This window comes from Podarcis muralis, chromosome 11 (genome assembly GCF_964188315.1).
Source record: "Podarcis muralis chromosome 11, rPodMur119.hap1.1, whole genome shotgun sequence".
NCBI classification, from domain to species: Eukaryota; Metazoa; Chordata; class Lepidosauria; order Squamata; family Lacertidae; genus Podarcis; species Podarcis muralis.
In genome coordinates this window covers 56,187,803-56,210,317 of record NC_135665.1, presented here as the reverse complement: position 1 = coordinate 56,210,317, position 22,515 = coordinate 56,187,803, and the positions used below count along the sequence as shown (strand labels likewise).

General features: G+C 44.5%; 1 protein-coding gene and 1 long non-coding RNA gene across 7 annotated transcripts in view; both read right to left on the bottom strand.

The window, feature by feature from the left end:
- Window positions 1-762: 762 nt before the first annotated feature.
- On the bottom strand, window positions 763-2,577 carry LOC144329234 (uncharacterized). Its single transcript, XR_013394721.1, has 2 exons — window positions 1,740-2,577; window positions 763-970 (listed from the first exon to the last, which is right to left on the bottom strand). It is a non-coding gene; the product is annotated as an uncharacterized LOC144329234 (long non-coding RNA).
- A 2,132-nt stretch (window positions 2,578-4,709) lies between these two features.
- MYO5B (myosin VB) overlaps window positions 4,710-22,515 on the bottom strand; it is a 287,447-nt gene continuing 269,641 nt past the window's right edge. For all 6 annotated transcript variants that reach the window (XM_077936491.1, XM_077936490.1, XM_077936493.1 and 3 more), the window contains 9 exons: window positions 22,004-22,097; window positions 18,995-19,138; window positions 17,702-17,853; window positions 16,385-16,474; window positions 14,724-14,874; window positions 12,852-13,137; window positions 11,713-11,887; window positions 10,725-10,805; window positions 4,710-9,636 (listed from right to left, as the gene is read on the bottom strand). In XM_077936491.1, coding sequence (XP_077792617.1) covers window positions 9,484-9,636; window positions 10,725-10,805; window positions 11,713-11,887; window positions 12,852-13,137; window positions 14,724-14,874; window positions 16,385-16,474; window positions 17,702-17,853; window positions 18,995-19,138; window positions 22,004-22,097 — 1,326 coding nt within the window. In that variant the 3' untranslated portion in view covers window positions 4,710-9,483. The remainder of the gene's footprint in view (window positions 9,637-10,724; window positions 10,806-11,712; window positions 11,888-12,851; window positions 13,138-14,723; window positions 14,875-16,384; window positions 16,475-17,701; window positions 17,854-18,994; window positions 19,139-22,003; window positions 22,098-22,515) is intronic.

Genomic DNA, 22,515 nt, shown 5'->3' with positions numbered 1-22,515 from the left:
CACTCTGCCCCCATTCCAAAACTTTTAACCTTTTAAATCCCACTGTGTAAGAATTGGTACCTTTCTGACTTCCAAATGCTAAGATCTTTATTGACATATGTTAATATCTCAAGCATTGAACTCTTTTACCTCCTCAAGAAAGTATTCAGTAGGGCAGCTAAAATTGTGCCCATGCTTATTTTGGAATAGGACTAGCATTGTATCAAGGCACACCCCGTTTGCGCTGAACTGTTCCAGAAATTAAGCACTCTCACTTATATATCAGTTACCTCTGAATATTTTTCACGGAATACAGGTTTTTCTCCAAAAGCAGCAGAAGTTTCTCATCCTCTTGGTGAGAATCATTTAAGTCTTATGTCATCTTGCAAGGAGGAGCTGCCACGTTGTAACTCTACCCTTCTAACGGCTCATAGCAATAGAACTCTTACATCATTTGTGAAAGGCTTTCTCTCTGAGTTTGTGGTCTCTCAGATTCGATAAAGTCCCTGTTTTATTATTTTGCTTCTCTTGCTTGATTTAAAAAAAACAATTAAAAAAAACATTAGCTATGCCAATGCAATTACACCAGGGATTAAAGGCAAAATAAAACAACAACAAGAAAATTACATTGGGAGCAAGGGATCATGGTTACTAACAAATATATTTGTTCTCCATTGCAGATTTCTTCACGTGGCCCTTGGATCCTGCAGCACAAGCTGCCATGCAGAGAATGAAACAAATGCAAGTAATCCACAGTGTTTAATGGCAGGCTGGTTTTTTAAATAAATAAATGTAGTGAAAGGATACCCAATAGTATAGTGTGCTATTGGTTTGGTTTTGCCTTGTCTTGGCCGTAGGTTGTTAGTGAGTTCCTCCCATTATGGCAATGGTCCAGAGTTTTTCAAACCACCTTAGCTTTTCTCCTGCCTTCCTATGATGCACTACAGGGAGTCTGTACAGGGAGTCCCTATAAGCAATAGGGAAAACATACCTGTCAGAGCTGGCTCCAGGTCCCAGCTCACAGAGGACCCACGCTAGCCGGTAGTAATGTACAAAAGTCTTTATTGAAGTACAGTTTCCATTTCCAAGCCGCAGCGCCCCAGCTCTACGTCTTAGAGGCTAGACCGGCGAAGCTCCATCTGAGTCTCCACCCCCTGTACACCAGCTTAAGACTCTAACCTTACTCCACCTCTTCCGTCTCTCCTTTCTCCTCTGGGTCCTTCTGCCCCCCGGGGTCTCCTCCTTTCTGGACTCTTCTGACGCTGACGCTGACCCCCCTGACTCCTCCCCCTCCTTTCAGCGGGCTTTGGGACCTGGCTCCCTATCCGGGCTGCCAACTGCGCCGCCCTCCTGTACATTTGAACTTGGCGCGCGCGCCCAGCCTTCCACCTTCCTCTTGACCGTTTCCTCGCTCTCCGATGGAGGCGTGGCCAATCCTGACTCCTCTCCTCCCGCTGGCGGTGAGCCTCCTGGTCCCGATACCTGGGACTCCTCCCCCCTACTGCGCTCTGGTGGGGAAGCTGGTCCTGATTTCCAACTGCTGCTCTCTGAGTCCCCTCTGGCCCCTTCTTCCTGGGGTGTCCCCCTGGGCACCCCCCTTGCTCTGACCATGGGAGCCCCTTTCTGTGAATCTTCCGATTCGCTGGAAAGACTCAGAGACCTCGGACCGCTGTCATCGCTAACATTTCCTTCGGATTCCTCCCCCTCGCTCTCTATTTCCTCCCTTTCCTGTGCCTCTGCTCCTGAGCCCCTGACAATACCTTTCGTTGCATTTTCCTTAACTGTAGTTGAAACAGCATTAAAGGCTGAAATCCATAAAGCTTCTACCACTGAGGAGGCCCATCACATATGTCATAAAGTGTCATGGAATTCACACCTTGTCTAGCATAGCTGAGAGCTTTTTACCTGCAACTCTGAACAGCCTCAACAGGGTACAGGTTGATATCAGATTGCTATCTTGTACCCCTGCAGAGATGGAATAGAGGTATTCACCCTGTCACACCTTATTCCATTAAACTTTACTTTTTTATAAGCTTGACTTTATTGCTTTTGGTCTGTCAGAAGCAACCACGAACCAAATAGGAATGTGAATTGTTTTATTGGCACTTCTTTGCTATAATAATGTTTGCTCTTCAGAAGGGTTAATTCAGGAAACCCTAGATGCCATCATTATTTAAAAAACCACAAGCCCTATAATCAGAGGTCTACCTCTTAAGCCCCCTGTTCATTTAGGTACAAGCCCCATCATGTTCAGTGGGGCCTACTCCCAAGTAAGGATTCCTTACTTAGTATTCCTGCCCTAGTCTTCACATTTCAAACTGGATTGTTTTTCAAAAGGCCAGAGTGCTTTCTCTTTTCCTAGGATAGAATTGTTCAAGAAAAACAGTATGCAAATACATTGTGGGCCATCATAGGTTTAACACTGAAATATATTTCCCTATCAGCTTGTACTTTGCTATTCTACCAAATGAAACCAGGGATGTTGATATGTATACCTGTGCATGCAAGATGCAAATTTCTTGCATACAGCAGTGCAGAGATAAGAACCTTTTGTAAAATGCTTTTGGGGAAGAACTGACGTGGATAAAAGGAGGTATTTTAGTACCTTTCCCCATCCTCTCACCATCCTTCCAAATTGAAGCCATCAGGATCTGGCTGGCTCTGGGCTCAAACTCACCCTTCAACTGATATATATTTGTTTACTATATATATATATATCAATTTTTTTAAAAAAATAATAATGGTGTACTGATACTTTACCAGACACGCAACCCACTGGCAAAAACACAGGTGGATGTGTTTAGGGTCAGAGAGCCAGCCAGGTACGTTCTGAAAATGTCAACTCATCCTCAATTCTGCCCATGAGAAGGATTACGCTTTTGAAATGGGAATTATCAATCTCATGCAAATATGACGTTTTCAATGCAGTACACTAGAAAATAAGTCCCAACAGCCTCCCACATATTCCAAAGTATTTATTTCACAATATTTTATGCACAGCTGAAGGACAGGACTATTTGTCGTTTTCCTACAATCAGAAAGTGTAGTTTACAGATCTGTTCAAAATGGAAAAATATTTCTTTTACCAGCAGTATCATTTCATCTACATTTTTGGGACTTGCCTTCAAAAGTCATTCAAGTACCTTCAGAGCAGCTGGCCTATCAACCTGTGGTGACTAAGACTCTGCATGCACACAGCAAATCCTGGATTGGCTACTGCTAGGCAAATCCTTACTTCCCTTTTGCACATCCATTTTTACTGTCAGGCCTTTGTGTTCTTTGAACAATTCTAGTATTTAAGGGGAATGTTATTGGCTGCTTGTATTTAAAATATTCAGCCTTAATTCAGAAAGCAAACTGTTCTGTTACACCATCAAATACATTAAAATCCAATAGGTTGAGGAGACAGGCGTAAACAGGCTTGTACAATATATTTTGATTGGCACAGTTATAGGATTATTGTAGCTGGCTATCCATAATCCCAAGTCGTTCTGACTTCTAAAATTACAGTCCTATTACAGTATAGCAGTCTGACAATAAGAAGCAAGTCCATGTTGTTAATGTAGTGCTGGCATGAGGAGGAAATATGGCTTAGTGTTAATACACCTTTACAAACGCTTGCACAGCTTGCAGCAGCCTGGTCAGCCACTGCAAATTCTTGCATACTTTATTTCTATAACATCTTAAAAGGGACAATAGGAACGTAATGGTTCTGTTCTCTTAATCCTGTTTAAGGAGTTCGGGAGCAGACTGTGTGCTCCTCTCCTCAATGTGAATTTCCACCGGCCTTAACTTTTGTTTCAGTGTCACCACTGGTGTCAGTCAAGGTTCCTTTAGCTGCAACTAGCAGTGGTACTGATGTAATAGAAAAATGTGATTAACAGGTGGTGGGGAAGAGGGAACACATAGACCCATGGCCTGCTACCAGTGTCTAAATCCTGGTACACACATAATATTGCAGCATGATTTTAAATAGGCATGATCGTGTAGTCAAATAGCTGGTTTCACTGGCAGTTGTTGATTTTCATAGGGTATAGGTCTGACCAGTCTCCTTCAATAAATAAAGTTATGGTGCTGGGGTACCCTAATGCCCAGCTCTGACAATTAGTTTCAAGGGCACAGCCAGCCAATTCGCTTTAGGGGTTTAGATTCAATGCAAACTGTCCATGTTCATTGAACATATATATATGATGAAGTTGTGCAGACACCCTGTTGTGAACCCCTGTTTATTGCATTATAGTACAGTAATCTGAAGCCTTGAGCAGAGGAGGCTAACCTGTGGCTCTCCAGCTATTCTTGGACTACCACTCCCAGCGTCGCTGACCATTTGGCATGCTGGTTAAGGTTGATGGGAATTAGAGTGCCTCAGGTTAGTCATCCTTGTCCTAAAGAAGTGACAAAAATAAAGCCAGCACAGATCAAAACCAAGTCCGCACCGACCCAAGCAGTGTGGGAATCAGCCCCAAGAAGTTCAGTGACTTTATAGGATTTCTGCCAAGTCTAGGAAATTGAAATGCTCCCTTCTCTCTCTGGAAGTCTGCTGCTGGAGGAAGAGGATAGACAAAGAGAGATGTCTACCTTCTTTTTGGTCGTGGCTGCAGATTTCTTCCAGCCTCAGTTGATATATTCCTGCTGCTGCATAGAAAATCTTTGTAACACCCCTTTCTCAACCCGCGATCTCATTGCTGGAAGGAAGGGAGTAACAAAAGTGTGTTGGGTTGGTTTTCCCCGCTAGCTATGGCACCATGCATGGAATAGTGATCAATGACTGCTTCATCAGCACATGATCATCAGCTAATTGCTACAGTAAGAATTTCACACATGAATTCGTCTCTGGGAGCAGTTCCAATAGTTATAAAAAGATCCATTGCCCAAATTTAACTGACACATAATTATGAATTACTGACTCAGGAAAAAATTCCTTAAGTTGCTCACCGGTGACGTGTTCTACCCATACTAGCTGGACTAAGTATAGAGAAGTTACATGCTGGGCTATTCGTTGCTAGAGGATCTTCAACATTGCTAATTTGACTGCTATCCCCATTCAATTGCCCTTTATTATGAGGAACGTAATATATGCTGCATTCTCCCCTCCCCCCTTCTCAATTTGTGGATCTGAATGCATTTTTAAAATTTATTTTGCTGTTAATATGTGTGCTGATTAATTATGAATGTGTGTTCCTACAAAGCAGGGTTTTCCATGTTAGCAAAAGGGGGTGCGCGTGAGCAAGCATCAATGTCTGCACATCCACACTTTTGGACACATTTCCCTTTAAAAAGTCATGTATGGGGTGGAGGCTTAGAAAACTGCTTGGGGAAAGGCCATTAAACCCAGTTTGGATTCTGTGCAATTGCTAGACTGCATCTATTGTTTACAGTGAATACTGAACTTGCTTCATCGACTTTTGAACATGTCTACTTCAAAATTTCCAGTGTCAACTGTCTACTTACAACTCCAAAGGCAATTTTTGGTGACATTTAAAGGTTTCCCCAGAATTATTAACACTCAGTCTTGAAAAAATCGTGATTGAGAATAATGGTGAAAAGGCACACAGTGGGAAAGTACTCTATCAGAAATATTTTAAAATGATGAAATAAATGACACCAACCACCTTTTTGAACTGTGCTAAAGAGTTTTAAATGACATTTAAATGGCTGATGAGGAAGAGAGAGAAGGCATGTTTGTGCAGGGCAATACCAGTGAATTGGCTTTTTAAAAAGTAAGTCCCAAGATATCTTAAAAACAGATAACATAAAAATTACATACATCAAATATATTTAACATGAGATCCTTCTGAAAATCTTTTGCAGTTAAATATTACAGTTATTTACTCAGTTCATATCTCTTTCTATACTAACAGATTTTTAAAATATACACAGATATAATACATAATATAAATAAATTCTCCTTGCAGTGCTGTAGTGAAATACCATTATCCTCAGGAAGAACATTAGCCACATTTTATAAATACGTTTTCTAGGATCACTGTGAAAGTGGGTTCTGCAGCTCCTTTTCAGTTAGCCTACCTGGTTAGAATTATGGTTAGCAATGCATGGTGATTCAGTTGCAGCTGGAACACTTTAAAAAATTGCACAACTGGATACACAGAAACAGGTGCAACTAGAGAAACTGTGTGAACACATACTTTCTGCTTAGTCTAGAGTGCAGGACAACACTAAATTCTGCATTGCACTGGAGAAATCAGGAGCGGTCACCCAGTTCATCTCCCCGCGACGTTTAAGGGGGCAAATGCTCTAGTTCATCACAACTGGCAGAGTGCCCCAACCTCAGGCTGATTGTATGGGAAATGGAAGATTTGATCCTGGGAAGAGAACATAATGCAGAAAGAAAATTACCTGGCTGCTGCAGTACCGACTGTGGCTTGGATGCTGCTATTCTTGCTTTTATGTCATTTAATTGACCATTACTGTGCACTGGCTAAAGAAAAAAAAAGAAGTGCCTGGAATTTATTATTTTAAAAAGAAGCTTCAAAGGAAATCTCTTCAATCATGCTGGAAAGAGACAGTTGTGGTATAAAGAAAGTTGTTTGCCAAGGTCAGGGAGAAGAATGGCTTTGTTCAGTGAAGGCAACATACTTTACTGTGCTTCCTTATTCTATCAAGCTTCAAACCCACAAAGCTGGCATGCCTAAGCACAAGGGGTCAGTCATGGCAACTGCTGGAGAATAGGCTCTGTCCAACATTGGTTTGCCGCATGCAGGAAGTCACAAGAGAAAGAGGCAAAGTTTGCCATGAGAACTGGCACTTTCTATGCCCAAGTAGGGTGTGAATGAGGAGCAATGCCGGGGGGGGGGGTATCAGGGGAGGATTCCCTTGACTGGAGCATTATTGGGTAATTTCACCACCATGAGACTGGCTGAAACCTAACTGGGCACCTTTGGCAGGGGCAAAAAAACTACCAAACAGAAGCTCAAGGCACTGTAGAACTGAAGCAATATTCAGCTGAAGGAGTAATGTCTCAAGTGCATGCTGAAGCAATCGTTACTTGCCATAGTTACTGGTTTATGAATTAGGAATATGAAAAGCTATATTAAACCATGGTCCCCAGAATACTTCCATTTTGTATTATAACCTCTGTTCAACTGCGATGTTAATACACTGCAGTGTTGCAGCAGCGGATTTGTAAGTGCACATTAGAAATGCGGAGTGAGAGAGACGATTTTTGTGTATCAGGTGACTGCAGGACTTTACTTGTTCCTCCCTCTCTCTGCATGTTGTTCTTCCAAGGACTCGATACTGCAAGGTGTTGAGCAACGTAGCCTGAATCAGCAATACCTCAATATGCAGACTGCTGAACTTTTAAAAAAGAGAGCAGTGACCCTTGGGACTCATCACCTGCTAAAAATGGGCAAGTACTCCAGTTCTTTTCTGAATCAGATCAGAATGCTTAGGACCAGTCCGTTGGTAAAAACTGTATTCTATTATAAGGGAGATACTTCGCAAGCTGGGTATTCGATTTGCAGCAGTCAAAATCTCCCTCTTCGAATTGGCTAGCTGCCTAAGTTCAAGTTGCAGGAAGCTGCTCTGCATTTCTGACGCTCTCTGATAGTAGGTTGAGTGTTGCCTTTGCAAAGCTTAATAGTTTTGAAAGCAACTGAATAGGTAGGAATTGCAGGTGTACTTTAATGTCGAAACAATAGAGAGTTGAGAAAGCTATTTACTTTAAACCCAAAGATTAAAAACCATATTGGTGGAACAGTTTCTATTTGTTACACTGGTCACGTTCACATCCTGGCTTGGTAAGTAGGTATACGCAAGCAGCCACTTCCCTCTTCCCTTTGCACAGGCAGGGAATTACGTCAGGAAGCTGCAGTTAACCATGGCTTCCTATCATGTGCAAACCTAGAAAGTATGGTGAATGTCTTTCAAACAAGCCAGGACACAAAGCCATGGTTTAACATTGGCTTCCAGATCCTGGGTTGTTTGGAAACCATTAACCATAGTTTCCTGGTTTGTGTGTAATGGCAAGTCATGGTTAACAGTGGATTCCTGCTTCATTGCCTGCTTACTTAAAAGCACTGTGTATCAGTGCACTGAGCTTAGGCAGATCCAGTTTCTTAAGCCATGTTTCATTAGGCAATCGAGTCTCTGATGGGGAAGTGGTGCTGTTAACACTACTGCATATTAGTGCCATTTTAGGAAGTTAAAATAATTTCCCTAACCATTCTGGTTTGCTTCAAATTGCTGGTAACGATGCAATGTCATCAGTGCTAATATCTCATTCTATTTCTCCCAAAAGGCCTCTCTGCCAACCAGCACTTTGCTACCCAATCCGATATGGCATCACACAACTTTTTCCATGGTATGAAGCAACTGCCCTCCACAACTGGCTTGAAACAAGTCACAGAGTTGGTTGAAGGCAAACCTTCCATTCAGATTGCCCAGCCTGTCCTTTGGAAGCTCTGCCAGACTGTATCTTGACTTGACTTCACAATGATTCCTAACACGGCCAGGGAATCTGTCCTGCAGATTGGCACTGCCACTAGTAACTGTAAGGACTACTCAACTATGATAACAAGGAACTGACCTTTTTGTGAAGTATTTTGGACCTTGTACCCCTATCTATCTTTCCCCACAATCACAGTAAAAGCAATGTGTTCTCATACATATTCACAGGATAAAAGAGGCATAAAGATTTTGGATTGGTCCGAGTAAACTGCAGCAGTCTGCAGTGGAGCTGTAATTATAGAGCCGAACTCCTGCAGAGGTTTCTGGGTCCGTGACTTTCCTCTTTCTCAGTGTGGCACATGGACAAAATATTTATGGCCACTTAATATACTGAAGGCAGGCTGGAACTGCCCCACTGACCGCTTCTAGGTTATGGTCCGTACAAAGTTGCCTTTGATGGAGCTGGGACAACAGATGTAACCATCTTCTTGTGCCCCAGATACAAAGAAAAAGCATTGTTCCCTCCACCAGTTAAATTTCCTTTCGGACTACATAATTAATTCTTGGTTTGGCCTACTGCAACTTTATTTCCCAAAACAATCATTTTGAAAATGAAGGGCAGCAGCAGAAATTCAGAAACCGAAGTTCAGTATGTGCAAGCGAGCCCCATAACCATGGACGCCGTTACGATGCACGGTCATGAAGGCTTCTTTCTATTATTTCAAGATAGAATTTCTCAAACCACAACCTAAGAAAATGAAAATAGTTATTCCATTTACCAATGCTGGTGCCTTAATGGCAGCAGGGAAAGAATATTTTTAGCATGGTATCAAGTGGTACAAACCCCCACTTGTTTCAAGTATTCTTAGCAGCAAAATCTGCCTCTCCCCCCCCCCCCCCAAATCCCCTCCATACAAACCAAAAAGCATCCAACCAAAAATACAAGATTAGTTTCTTATGCTATACAATTCAGCACTGATTCACTAAAGTGTATTGGTTCATCAACCATCATTTGGTCCACATTTGAAGAGATCCTTAAATTCCACTTTTTGCTTTTTTGCTTAGGAAATTTGGCTGGGAGTCAATATAGTATCTTCAAACTCTGTTGAGGAATTCCAGGCCGAGAGAAGCGGGGATGTGGATAGAGTCCATGGTTAGAGAAGAAGGGTTGAATGGAAACAGTACAGGGAACATGAACTTGAAGTCTAACAGTAGCTGTGGAGGTTCATTCCGTTCTTGCAAATTTGCCTACAAGAAATTGGGGGCAAGGGGATGGGGAAGAAAACACACACATCAGCAAACAGACAAAATGCAGCAGAATTCACGTTGGAACACCTGTGTGGCTGAGACCAGCCTTATCCTCAGTTGGCTTTCTGCAGTTGGAAGAGGGGACAGAGTACTAACACATCTGGTTGCCATGGTAGTCAACTGAGCAGTCAAATACTGCGAATTGATTGACTGATAAAAGCCAAAGAAAATAACTGTTTGGTGAATCGTTCGTATTTACCAAAAACCTTCTGAGACCAAATCTTTCCATCAATTGGCTAATTTTAAAACTTTTGGTCTAAACGACCAACCATATTGGATTTTGATCCATTATTCTGTACGAGGATTCTGGGTCATGGGAACCAAACCTTTGTGCCAAGAAAAGCTATTATTCAGCTATTCTTTTCCCTCAAAAGATTAGAATCACAGAAGGGAGGGTATGCTGAAAAGCTCCAACCCCTTCAGAAAGTCACCATTCCCAAATCTGCAGCCTTCCGTGACTTGAAGGGCATTTTTTTCCAAGGTAGAAAGCCAGGAGGAAATCTGGCAATGTTTCCAATATTGCTTCTACAGGTCAAAGATACATGGCGTCCCTCTCACTGTTGGCCTTGTCTGTGATAAAAGCATTTTGCAACAATCAATATAAATCTGCAGAAGAGGAGCACAGCACATGGCTTTGCGTGCATGGAAGGTACCAGGTTCATTACTTGTGTCTCCACCTCCAAGTGTGCAAGGAGTTAAGGCCTGGAAGGATCTTGAGCTGAGACTGTGGAGAGTCATTGCTATTTGAAATAAATAGAACTGGGCTACACCAATGGCCTGATTTGGTGTAAAGGAGCCTTGTGTGCTTCTATGAGTGACGCTGCACAGAAAAGGTACTAGTAAGAGGGGGAGGGAAACTGAGCATCTTGGGTTAAAAAAAAAAAAAAGCAATATAAATGCTTTTGTATCCCTGCGATCTATTCCTGAACCAAGGCTTTAAAAGCTCTGCCATTTAGAAAACACACATGATTGGTTTTTCTGTGAGGCAGAGGTAGAACTTCCCAATGCCTGTTTGTTGGAGCACTCACCTGAATGTTTCTTATGAAGGCTACTGTCACACGCTCTTCAAATTCATTCACGGGAGTGTAGAGATTGAGTATTTTTACAATCTGTGGACAGGAAAATAAGACGGGGGCTTAGAGGAGGAGGCATACACAGAGTAGCTGAATTGATGCAGTGCACCCTGCATCACCCTTTATTTAAAATAACGTAAAATAACGTAGCCACTTCTCTCAAGGAAAGAGGGAGAAAACTTAGGAACTAAGGGTGTAACTACAAGTTGCAAGGATAACACAGGCCACCCAACCTGGGTGGGGAGGGGAAGGTTAGATGCTTCCAGGTGGGAGTGGGTGCTTAACGTTTGCAACAGCTGCCCGGTGATTTTTCTCCTGTAAATGCTTTCCTTTGGCTGAGGGGGTGATAACCTCAGAGAGGACTTGGGGAGATCCAGGGTCAAATTCTTGCTTGGCCTTCAAGCTCACCAGTAAGGTAAAGGTAAAGGGACCCCTGACCGTTAGGTCCAGTTGTGACCGACTCTGGGGTTGCGGCGCTCATCTTGCTTTACTGGCTGAGGGAGCCGGCGTACAGCTTCCGGGTCATGTGGCCAGCATGACTAAGCCGCTTCTGGCGAACCAGAGCAGCGCACGGAAATGCCGTTTACCTTCCCGCCTATTTATCTACTTGCACTTTTACGTGCTTTCAAACTGCTAGCTTGGCAGGAGCAGGGACTGAGCAATGGGAGCTCACCTCGTCGCGGGGATTCAAACCGCCGACCTTCTGTTTGGCAAGTCCTAGGCTCTGTGGTTTAACCCGCAGCTCCACCTATGTCCCTAAGCTCCCTGAGCTCTTTAACCTCTCTCAGCTTGACCTATCTCACAAGGATGTTGTGAGTTTAAAAACGGTGTGGGTGGGGTTTTTTGGGACAGCAAAACAATCTTGTGTTTGGCTTTGTCAAGTCTTTTGTTAAGACTTTGACCTCATAAACAAGTAAATCACTGCATCCCTTCACCTCCTTACCTGCTGTGTGGTGAGGGCTGTGCATAAAGAACATATTGCCTCTGCATCTTCTGAGGTCTTCTTCTTCAACTGCAGGAGCTGTGCTGCCTGGATCAGAGGCTCCATGGTCTTGGCAGCCCCGCTCTGCTGTAGATTCTTTACTCGCAACCATTCCTCCAGCTGGCTGATGTTAAACCTGGACCGACACAAGAAGGCCATAATTTAAAAAATATATAAAATAGGAGGAGGAAGAGGAAATATTTCAATCCTGGCAGGTTGCCTCTGAAAGTGGCTGAGAAGATTTGAGTTTCCCAAGGCAAAAGAGACCCTTGGGTGTGCTCCTCTGTAGCGACTGACTCCCGAAGATGATCTACACAGCATGAGAGATGAGCTAAAGTCGAGGCAACTGGTATGATTGCGCTACTGCACCAGGGATGGCACACACAATGCTCCCACATTTTCTTGGTGAGGCAGTGGATACTACTGCCCTTCTTCCTCCTGAAAAAACTGGTATCTATGGGACCGCCTCTCCTGGTCTGCCCCACAGAGGACCTTAAGGTCCATGAATAACCATAGTTTAGAGGTCCCGGGCCCTAAGGAAGTCAGACTATCCTCCACCAGAGCCAGGGCCTTTTCAGTGATGGCTCTGACCTGGTGGAATGCTCTGTCCCACGAGACTAGGGCCCTTCAGGATTTAACCTCCTTCCGTTGGGCCTGTAAGACAGAGCTATTCTGCCTGGCCTTTAATTTGAATTCAGCCTGATCTTTTATTTCCCTTTTCTTCCCTCCCCCTGCTCTTTTATGAAGATCACCCGCTCTGAGACCCCACAGCGAATTCTCCCCTGGCCTCCACACTGGCCCAAGTAGGACCAGTTCAGCCAGCTAGACCTGGGGATTATCTATTGCTTATTTCCCCTAAATTGATTTTTGAATTTTAGCGTTATTCATTTTTTATACTGTATTTTATGCTGCTTTTATAATCAAATGTTTTAAATTGGTTGCTAGCCGCCCTGAGCCTGGTTTTTGAACCGGGAAGGGCGGGGTACAAATAAAATGTTGTTATTATTATTACTGGGAGAAGCAAAATGGTGGCATTGGGAGACGTGGAGCCTTTGGGAGGGGTGGCTAAGCATGAGCCTGTGCTTTGGCCTGAAGCCCACCTGAGTTGCATGCCTGTGCTCCAGGAGCAGACATCCTTCCTCAGCAGCAGATTGTTCAGGGCCACTGCATTGATCATGTAGAAGAGCTGCTTCACAGCCTGCTGGATGATCTCGGGGTCGAGGCCCTGGTCGTACATGACGCTGTGGAACGTGTTCAGCTGGCGGATGATGGCCTCCAAGGTGTAGAAGTTGTCGCTGTCCCCCATGCTGGAGGTCCGCTTGCGGTAGCCCATTGGCTTCACGCCCGACAGACCCTGGATGCTCTCGTTTTCTAACACCGCCGTCACTGGGAAGGAAAGAAATCACCGTATTTGTCACTCTATAAGACGCACCAGACCATAAGACGCACCTAGTTTTTGGAGGAGGAAAACAAGAAAAAAAGAATTCTGAATCTCAGAAGCCAGAACAGCAAGAGGGATCGCTGCGCAGTGAAAGCAGCAATCCCTCTTGCTGTTCTGGCTTCTGGGATAGCTGCGCAGCCTGCATTCGCTCCATAAGACGCACACACATTTCCCCTTACTTTTAAGGAGGGAAAAGTGAGTCTTATAGAGCAAAAAATACGGTATTTGCAAAAAGCAAACTAGGTGTCTTGAGAAACCTGAAATGCTTGTGTTTCAGTGCCAAGTTTTCCTAAATACCTCCACCCACCTATCCAGCTGCACAAGCCTGCCTGCCTCTAAATCAGTGTTTCCCAACCTTGGGCCTCCAGCTGTTTTTGGACTACAATTCCCATCATCCCTTGACACTGGTCTTGCTAGTCAGGGATGATGGGAGTTGTAGTTCAAAAACAGCTGGAGGCCCAAGGTTGGGAAACACTGCTCTAAATCATCTTTAAATTGCAGGAAATTTGCATTTCAGTCCCATGAGTGGATAGTAATGGGCTGTGGTGGTTGTAGTGGCAAATGAACGCAGCGCTCTAGTAGCCCAGAGGGAGCAATCAGCAGAAAGAACTTTCACCTAGCACCAAGGAAGACTTCCTTTGTCAGATTAATCTTCTCGCTCTTGGCATAGGGATGGATAATTTTATGCAGCATTCCTCCTGCGTCGGTGTTGGGGAGGATTAATTACTTAATGGTTATGAAGCACGGGAAAATGGTGTGGGTAACAGGATGGGTTGGAACTCAATTAACATACTGTAAAAATTACAAACACCTCTGCACAGAGGTATCATAAATACACACTGCAGCCCCAGCATGAAGTTTGAGTAACTTCCGTATTTTAAGCCCCTGCATAACACAAGCGGAAAAGGGAGGCAAGGAAAGGTAAAATTAACATTCCTAGATGAATCTGAAAACATGTGGAACCGAGTACTGAGCAAAGGCCTCAGGACTGTACAAATGACAGCATTTGCTCCTCCCCCCAACAAGTTTCTATTCCTCATGGCTGTGAAAATGCATAGGCCTGGTGAAATTTCAGGAATCATAGCAGGGATTCCTGTGCAATTAACGTTTAAATTCCTGTGAAGGGATTGTAGTGGGAAAACTCACTGACACAGATAATCCCCATTGGACGCCTGCCAGGTTCTGGTTTCAGATCAGTGCTTAAAAAACCACAAGGATTTTCAGTTCTCTTGCATACATTCCTCCCTGGCAACAACTCCAAAAATAGTTTCCATGGACGAAAACATGATGCCCAAACTGGCTGATAATGTGCACAAATCACCCAGAACTCCTTCACTGCAAACCCTACTGAAATGAGTAAGATGTGCTGTTTGGGGGTGCTGTGCCCACTGGGTAACTTGGTAGATGGTATTGGTCACCCCAAATATTAGGGATATGGGTCTGCTTCTGTTGGATTCCATTTCCCAGTTTAATTCAGGGTGCCCTCAAATGCACCACTGGGCTGAGTTAAATATGAGCACTGGTGTTTCACCTATCATGGGCTGCAAGACGCCTTCTGCAATTTTAATGAGCTGCTGGTAGATCTGAATGGAAAGATCACTCAGGATCTGGCGGTACTCAGTGAGGTCGAAGTTCTTCAGGCAATGTTCATTCTGCTTCACAGTATTCTGGGTCATAAAACCCTAAAAAAAGGGAGAGCGACAAAAGGGAGACATTTAGCCACGACTGGTTTGAGGACATGTATACCAAAGCAGACTCTTCCAAACACGACCCTGAGAAAGGCTTGGGCTTTTTGGCCAGATCTCAGGGTCATTGCTGCCTGCTGCCCATTTGCAGGTTTGTGACAGGCAAACCGAGTTCCCGATGATGTCTAAGCAGACACTGTGTAGATGGGAGGGCTCTGCTCTCCTGCATGATCTATGGAGCCCTTGATCTATGGCAGGAGAGGGTCTCTCTCACTGGAGAAGTTCAAGTGACTACCAGGTCTTGAGCATTTCATTAGCTGCTCAGTGCAGGTATGAATTGAAACCCACAATGGGCAGCACGTTCTGGGATGAAAGTAAAGGTAAAGGACACCTGGACGGGTAAGTCCAGTCAAAGGCGACTATGGGGTTGTGGCGCTCATCTCGCTTTCAGGCTGAAGGAGCCGGCGTTTGTCCACAGAACAGCTTTCCGGGTCATGCGGCCAGCATGACTAAACCACTTCTGGCGCAATGGAACACCGTGATGGAAGCCAGAGCGCACGGAAACGCCATTTACCTTCAAAGTGCAGCGGTACCTATTTATCTACTTGCACTGGCGTGCTTTTGAACTGCTAGGTTGGCAGGAACTGGGACAGAGCAACGGGAGCTCACCCTGTCACACAGATTCGAACCACCGACCTTCCGATCGGCAAGCCCAAGAGGCTTGGTGGTTTAGACCACAGTGCAACCCGCTCCTGTACATTGTGTTCTGGGATGAGGGACACCAGGATCCTCTTGCTGGGCAGGATGCATGATGCACAGCACACACACCGGCATATTTTCATGTTGATATACTTAACTAAAAATAGGCAAATAGGGAAAAGGCATTTTGGCTAAGTCCACCCACCCATCCTGCTTCTGGAAACGATCTAAGGACATTTTTGTTGTTATTTTAGATCTACTGACGTTAAACTCAAGGGAATAAGCAGCTGTAGCTTCCAGGGCTGATCCATAGGAGGGTGAAAAACTTTATGCTAATAGGGGACTCATTCTGCGAGTGTGGAGCCTTGTGTAGCAAAATGGCACTGTCCATAAATAGAGGTGTCAACAGACCTGGAGGAAACCCAAATTTGCACAATCTTTAGATAAACCCCTAAAGGAGAGGAAACCCCAAAAACAAAACAAAACCACACATAGTCAACAAAGACTGAGCATGCTCAGTGAGAACAGAATACGTCCACAGGTGGAGCAAGAGAACAGAAAATCAGGGTGGTGGGTGAGAAAAGATGTAATATCCTGTACTCAAACACTGCACATTTTTCTTGCAAATCTCATTTGTTCTGATAAAAGATATTGCAAAGATACTGAAAACAATTCAGCATTAGCCTTCAATGGCAAGTTCCCATTGAAGTGAATGGGAGCAGCAGTGCTTATTTCAGTAGAGAAGTTACAGATGACAGACTGTGTGCACATCCATCATGGCGACATTTCCCACAACCGCTTATCTCACCGTATCCCCACTGTATTGCTTCAGGCAATGTAGAAGGCGGCAGGTGTTAGCCAGCCAAAACGATGTCATCTCAAAGTCGTCATGATGTTTCTGCGAAGAACCCAAAACAAATATGATGAAAACCCTCTTTGAAACCTCTGCTTTTATGGGTTAGTTTTGCTTTAAAAGACCCGATTAATTCCTGAAGTCACAATATCCTTCTAGTCACATGTCCATTATAGGCAGGTGGTCTAGATATCTGCAGCAGGAATGCTTAATTCCGCTATTTCCAAATATGCTTGCATTGAACCATTAGGGAGGTAGTGTTGCTGTATCAGGAGGAGAAGCAATCTAGTGTAGTAGGATTGGAAGAATGGAGGGGCAGACAAGGAGCCATCCCTTGAGCCCATGAGACTTCATTACCTCCTTGAAAGAAATCTGGTTCGATCAGTTACATCTTGCTTGCAACAAAGACTGGCACTTTCCCTTCATGGGTATCTCTCATGCAGACTTTTGGTTGCTCAGTCTGCAGCATAAATTCTTTGGTATCAGGATTGGCTCCAAGCTTAAGGTGGGTGTTGGGGAAAGTGCCCTTTGGCGGACGCTCTCCGACTTATCTGGCAGTGGTTCCTAGCTGAAGGCAGCTAGGAGCCACTTAGCTGTACTTTCTCCAGGGAGACTGATGAGAGCATCACAGCAGAGCAGGAAATTAACATCGCTGCTCACAGACTCAGCTGCCTGGCATGGGCGGGACAAGGCAGGTGTCAGTGCTGGTAGGTCCTGCCAGGATGCTGGGGCCTTGGCAGATCATAGATGCTGACAACAGGCCTGGCGGGAAGGGTAAGGTCTAGAACTTGTGAGCTCTCAAGGCCATGAGAAAAAGAATGAATGTGAAGTTCTTGACACATCTACTGATGCTCTTGCAAATGCCTGAGAGCAGGCTTCCTCAACTTCGGCCCTCCAGATGTTTTTGGCCTACATCTCCCATGATCCCTAGCTAAGCAGGACCAGCGGTCAGGGATGATGGGAATTGTAGTCTCAAAACATCTGGAGGGCCAGGTTGAGGAAGCCTGCCTAAGAGGCTCGCTGGGTGCACTTTTATGTCTTTAAAGCTTCCAGTGTTTATGGAGAAAGTTTCTTGAGTTCTGGATGGAGGGGCAGCCATATTCTTTCCCTAAAAACTTCTACTGCCAACCATCCAGTTGTATGTTTAACCTTGTCACACTTCTTGCTAATAATATCAGAACGAAGTCAAACAAATAAACAAAAACCCAGGCATTTTGTTCCCATTAGAAAACCCCCGAAGTTAGGTGTGTTAGGCTTTTGCTTTGTTTTTACCTTTAATACTTTTTTAATGCCATTGATGGTAGAGGTAAGCAAGGAGTGCACTTTATGATCATCGTTACTATAATCTGCATGCCTGATACACATGTAAAGGATGTAGGCAGGAAGACAGGGCACCGTGGCAGAGACCATTTGGGGCTTCAGATCTGTGAGCAGGAGAGAAAACCTTTCAGACAACCTGACTTCTTAACGGCGTAGTTATATATTATGCACACCATCTGAATGATGACCAAATCACAGAATTACATAATTATCAGATTCCTCCCCTACAATATAAAATCTATACAAAAAACTCTCTCATTTTTTTTATAAAAAAACCCCCAGTTATGCATGCATTAGCTAAATGAAGTATATCACATTGTGAAGAAATGGACCCACATTAATACAGTTAAGTGGGCACTGCAGTCAAAAACTCAGTGTGTAAGAGGGATTTAAATCTGATGATTTAAATACTTTACAAGCTATTTTAAATCCTTTTAAAAACCAGAATGATATCTGATTTCTGCATGGGGTTTCCAGTAGATCTTGATCAGGTTTGCACCTGCTTAGGTTTGGCAATTCTGCAGCATCAGACACTCTCAGTCCTGCTTTCCAGGGTATGCCGTATAATTTGCTTGCTGTCAAATTTTTGTGCTTCTGCTATAAAACCCTTGCATGTTGCAGAGTATTCTGGGAAGTGTTAAGTGTTCTCAGGTGCACACTATAGAATAGCCAAGTCTTTGGGATCAGGTTAAAGATTTATCCAGTCCATCATGCTGGCCAGCAAGACGCTTCCAGGAAGCTCGGAAGGCAGTCCTCCTTTCCTGCAATGCTGAGATAATTCCATCCAGGCTCTACAGCAAACAGCCTTAGACAGACCTATCTGTGGTGGATTGGTCGCACCCTTTTTGATGGCCCTTGCATAGTGAATTCCACAAATTAATTGTGCGCTGTGTGAAGAAGTACTTTACATGGTCAGACTTCCTGGGACCACCACACAAAACAGAAAGTGCACCTTAGTGCTTGAATTACCGGGTGGAAAAGAGTCTCCCCCCTGCCTTCTTCCTTCAGCAACAGCCTACTTCAATAAACTTGGTCCCATGGCTTGGCTGGAAATGGGGTTCACCCCTACTCCACCTGTTTCTACTGTTTCAGTTCAAATGTCCTTTCCCTGCAGCTGCCCATTACAGGGCAACTTCAGTAGATGTTGGCAGCCATCTTTCAGGGAAGTGTGCCTGCTGTTACTCGCCTTCCTACTGGGGAATCTCTGAGGTTTCTTTTAATAACAAGCAAAGCCAAGAGCATTACCTGTAACGAGATTTTTCACAAGTAGCGGCTCATCTTCTTTGCAGTACTCCAGCATTCCCTGGAAATCTTTCTCCTTCCTTTGGACAGTGACCTGTCTGTTGAGTTCATGCCGCCGCTTTTCAGTCTGTTCAACAACCTGGTCGGCTGCGAAGAGAAAACAGATGAGCCGGCGCTGAATCAAAGTAAATTGCTAAATGATCAATGCTGCGCAGATACCTTACAGGCAGGCTTAAAGCAGCGGCCTTAAAAAGCAGCTAGCGTCGTCTGGTTTGGTTTCGTCCATTTCAAGCCAGCGGTCTCCGAGACAGGACTCCTGCAGGGAGATTTCTTACCTGTGGTTAGGAATCAGGAGTTGGCCACAGAATTGCACACTTCCTTCTCACCTCCCTTGGCATGAATTCCACCGCCCACTGTTGGAAAGGCACCAAAGCTAACTGAATTGGACTGATGTCTGTGCATAAACGTAAAGGGACCCCTGACCATTAGGTCCAGTCGCGACCGACTCTGGGGTTGCGGCGCTCATCTCGCTTTATTGGCCAAGGGAGCCGGCGTTTGTCCGCAGACAGCTTCCGGGTCATGTGGCCAGCATGACTAAGCCGCTTCTGATGAACCAGAGCAGCAAACGGAAACGCCGTTTACCTTCCCACTGGAGCGGTATCTATTTATCTACTTGCACTTTGATGTGCTTTCGGACTGCTAGGTTGGCAGAAGCTGGGACCGGACAATGGGAGCTCACCCAGTCGCAGGGATTCGAACAGCCGACCTTCTGATCAGCAAGTCCTAGGCTCTGTGGTTTAACCCACAGCCCCACCCGCGTCCCATGTTTGTGCTTAAGTTCTCACAAAAAGCTGATAAAGTGAGGCTGTGTGTGTGTCATCTCTCTTCAGACTACGGGTGGGGCACATGGCTCCAATGATTTAATGCTCCTCCATACGAAAGCCTTACTTGCACACAGAAGGCTAGCGCATGCCTCTTCTCCCTTGTTTTCTATGCCCAGGTAAGTATTTTAATATGCAGAAGCATTCAATCAGCTGAGCCTTCTCCTAAGGTCTGGTATAGCTCCGGCCCAGGTTTACTGTTTGTGAGAAAGAATCACAAGCTCTATAGGTGCCAACAGTTGCATGCCCTGTCATTGTTATATCCTCTCCTTTCTTGTCCATTCCTTCCCTACATGAACAAAAGAAACTTCTCCAGAGGCTTTCGTAATCACATTTATGCAGGAGTAAGCAGCTCTGAACCAAGTGGGAATTACTTCTAAGTACACACACCTGCTAATAAAAATGGATCTTGTGATCACTCATAATCACAAAAAGTTGCATCATCATCAAGTCCATTAATGGACCGAGAAGCTCACTGCTAATTTGCAGTTAACTGCCAATGGCTACAGATCCCATACACTTATTTGGTTGCTATCATGTATTTATTTTTTAAAATTTGATTTACTGTTACAAATATATCCCATCTTTTCTCCAAGGAGCGCAATGCAGTGCGCATGGTTCCCCCCCCCCACCATTTTATCCTCACAGCAACCCTGTGAGGTGGGTTAGGCCGAGAGACTATGACTTGCCCAAGGTCACCTAGCGAGTTTCATGTCTGAGCAGGGATTTGAGGCCTGGTGTCCCAACACTCCTTTATCACAGCGCCACACTGGTTCTTGGCATAGTAAGATATGGCAAGCTGCCCTCTGTATTGCTTTGTTGTTTTTTTGTTCTTGTTTTTATCATGTCCTTTGTGTTGCTGTACTGTGTTTTGATGTTGTGAACCGCGCCGAGATCTATGGATGAAGGGCAGCATACAAATGTAATAGATAGATAGATAGATAGATAGATAGATAAATAAATAAATAGATAAATAGATAGATAAATAACCGTTCTGTGTGAGAGAGAAGATCTGGCCGCAACAACTAAATCGTATGCGCAGCCCACCTCCCACTCTCAAACCTGGTCCAAGGTGCTCATCATTAAGTCCTGACTTCCTGGATTGGTCCCTAGTGGACAACTCAGCTGCAGCCATTAGACAAAACTGCTGTGTTCACAGGAAAAAGAGAAGCTCTGCTCTTTAACCATACAGGAAGATGGTGACCGTACTGATGCTTTTTGTGTGTTAACACTGTTTAAAGTGGCTTACCATAGAGGATAACCGCTGTGGCACCCTGGTGAGGGGCGCAGCCGTGGTATTTATTAGGAAAGTGGATATTAAGGCACAATTCAAATAATGCGGCAAGTGTCACTTTGATGCATGTAAATTACAGTGACAAGAACCATCTGCTCCAGCTGCCACGATGCAGAATCCCCTATTCATTAGGCTTAATTTCATTTAATGACCAGCTTTCCAAAACCAGTCCTTCGGATCAAAGCCTGGCGTAGCTAATCGATCTGTCAAGCCACCAAGATAAAAAGAATTACAGGGCTGCACAGATGTCTTCTTTCCATGTTCCCTTCTTGCTGAGGCATTTCAACTGCTGCTGTAAATATACAGGGTTCCCTTAATAGGTGCAATTTATCCAAGAGGCACCAGGAGGTGGAGTGCTTCCTCGATATTGGAAGTACCAAAAGCCAAAGGAAGGCAGGACCGAAAAGGGCCACAGGGAGGCACCATGAGAACTGTTTTTTAAAGCAGTCCAGCTCCTGTCCTATTTTATAGGCAAGAATTGTGCACCCCAGTCTATCAAGACCGTGGGATGTTATAGTGGAGGTGAGATGACTGATGGCACCTATATACCCTTGTATCCTGACAACATCTACCTACCAAATGAGTAGCAAGGACTCTGGCTCTTAAGGTTCCTGACCGTTCCTTCCCCCTATGCATAACTCTTGGTCTTCCAATCAATATCCTGATTTACACCTTAAAATCATATCATCTGCTGCAGCCTCAGAGTTTCTGGCTTTCTGTTGGTTTAAAGATGCACAAGCTGTTCAGTTGCACCAAACACTCTGTTATGGGGAACAGAACACAACGGAGTTCTGTTGACTTCTCATCTACAGCAGGAACATCTCAAGCCAGACCTACCTTCATAATCTTGGACTTTCTTCATGTAAATCTTGAGCTGCTTTTTCAGCTTGCTTTCATTCTTCTTTAGTTTTTCTAGCAGCTCTTTGAGATCCTGAAAGACAGGAATGACATCTGTAATCAAGTTAAACTGCTTCACTCGGCTAACAGAGCAAAAGCCTGTGCGCGCTGCTGCCAAACGCAATGCTTCAGCCGTGCAAACACAAAACCAGCAAATGGTTCGTGACACTCCCTTTAATGATTTGCATTAAAACAGTCCCCAGCAAGGGCGTTCCCACTTTGAACAGGTAAACATGCTAAAATGTAATAAAAGGGCCTGTCATAGCTAGAAACACCCCTCCCCCAGTGTTGCATTTACCTCCAAGGGTTTGGCGTTTGTCTCTAGCTACAGGGCGTTCCAGTTGTATGCCCTTTCCCAGGGCTTACAGCTTAAATTTATGGGAGGCATGACTGGAAATTAGAAGCACTAACAATTCCACTAATGAGTATGCAAGGAATCCTGGTTGTAGTTT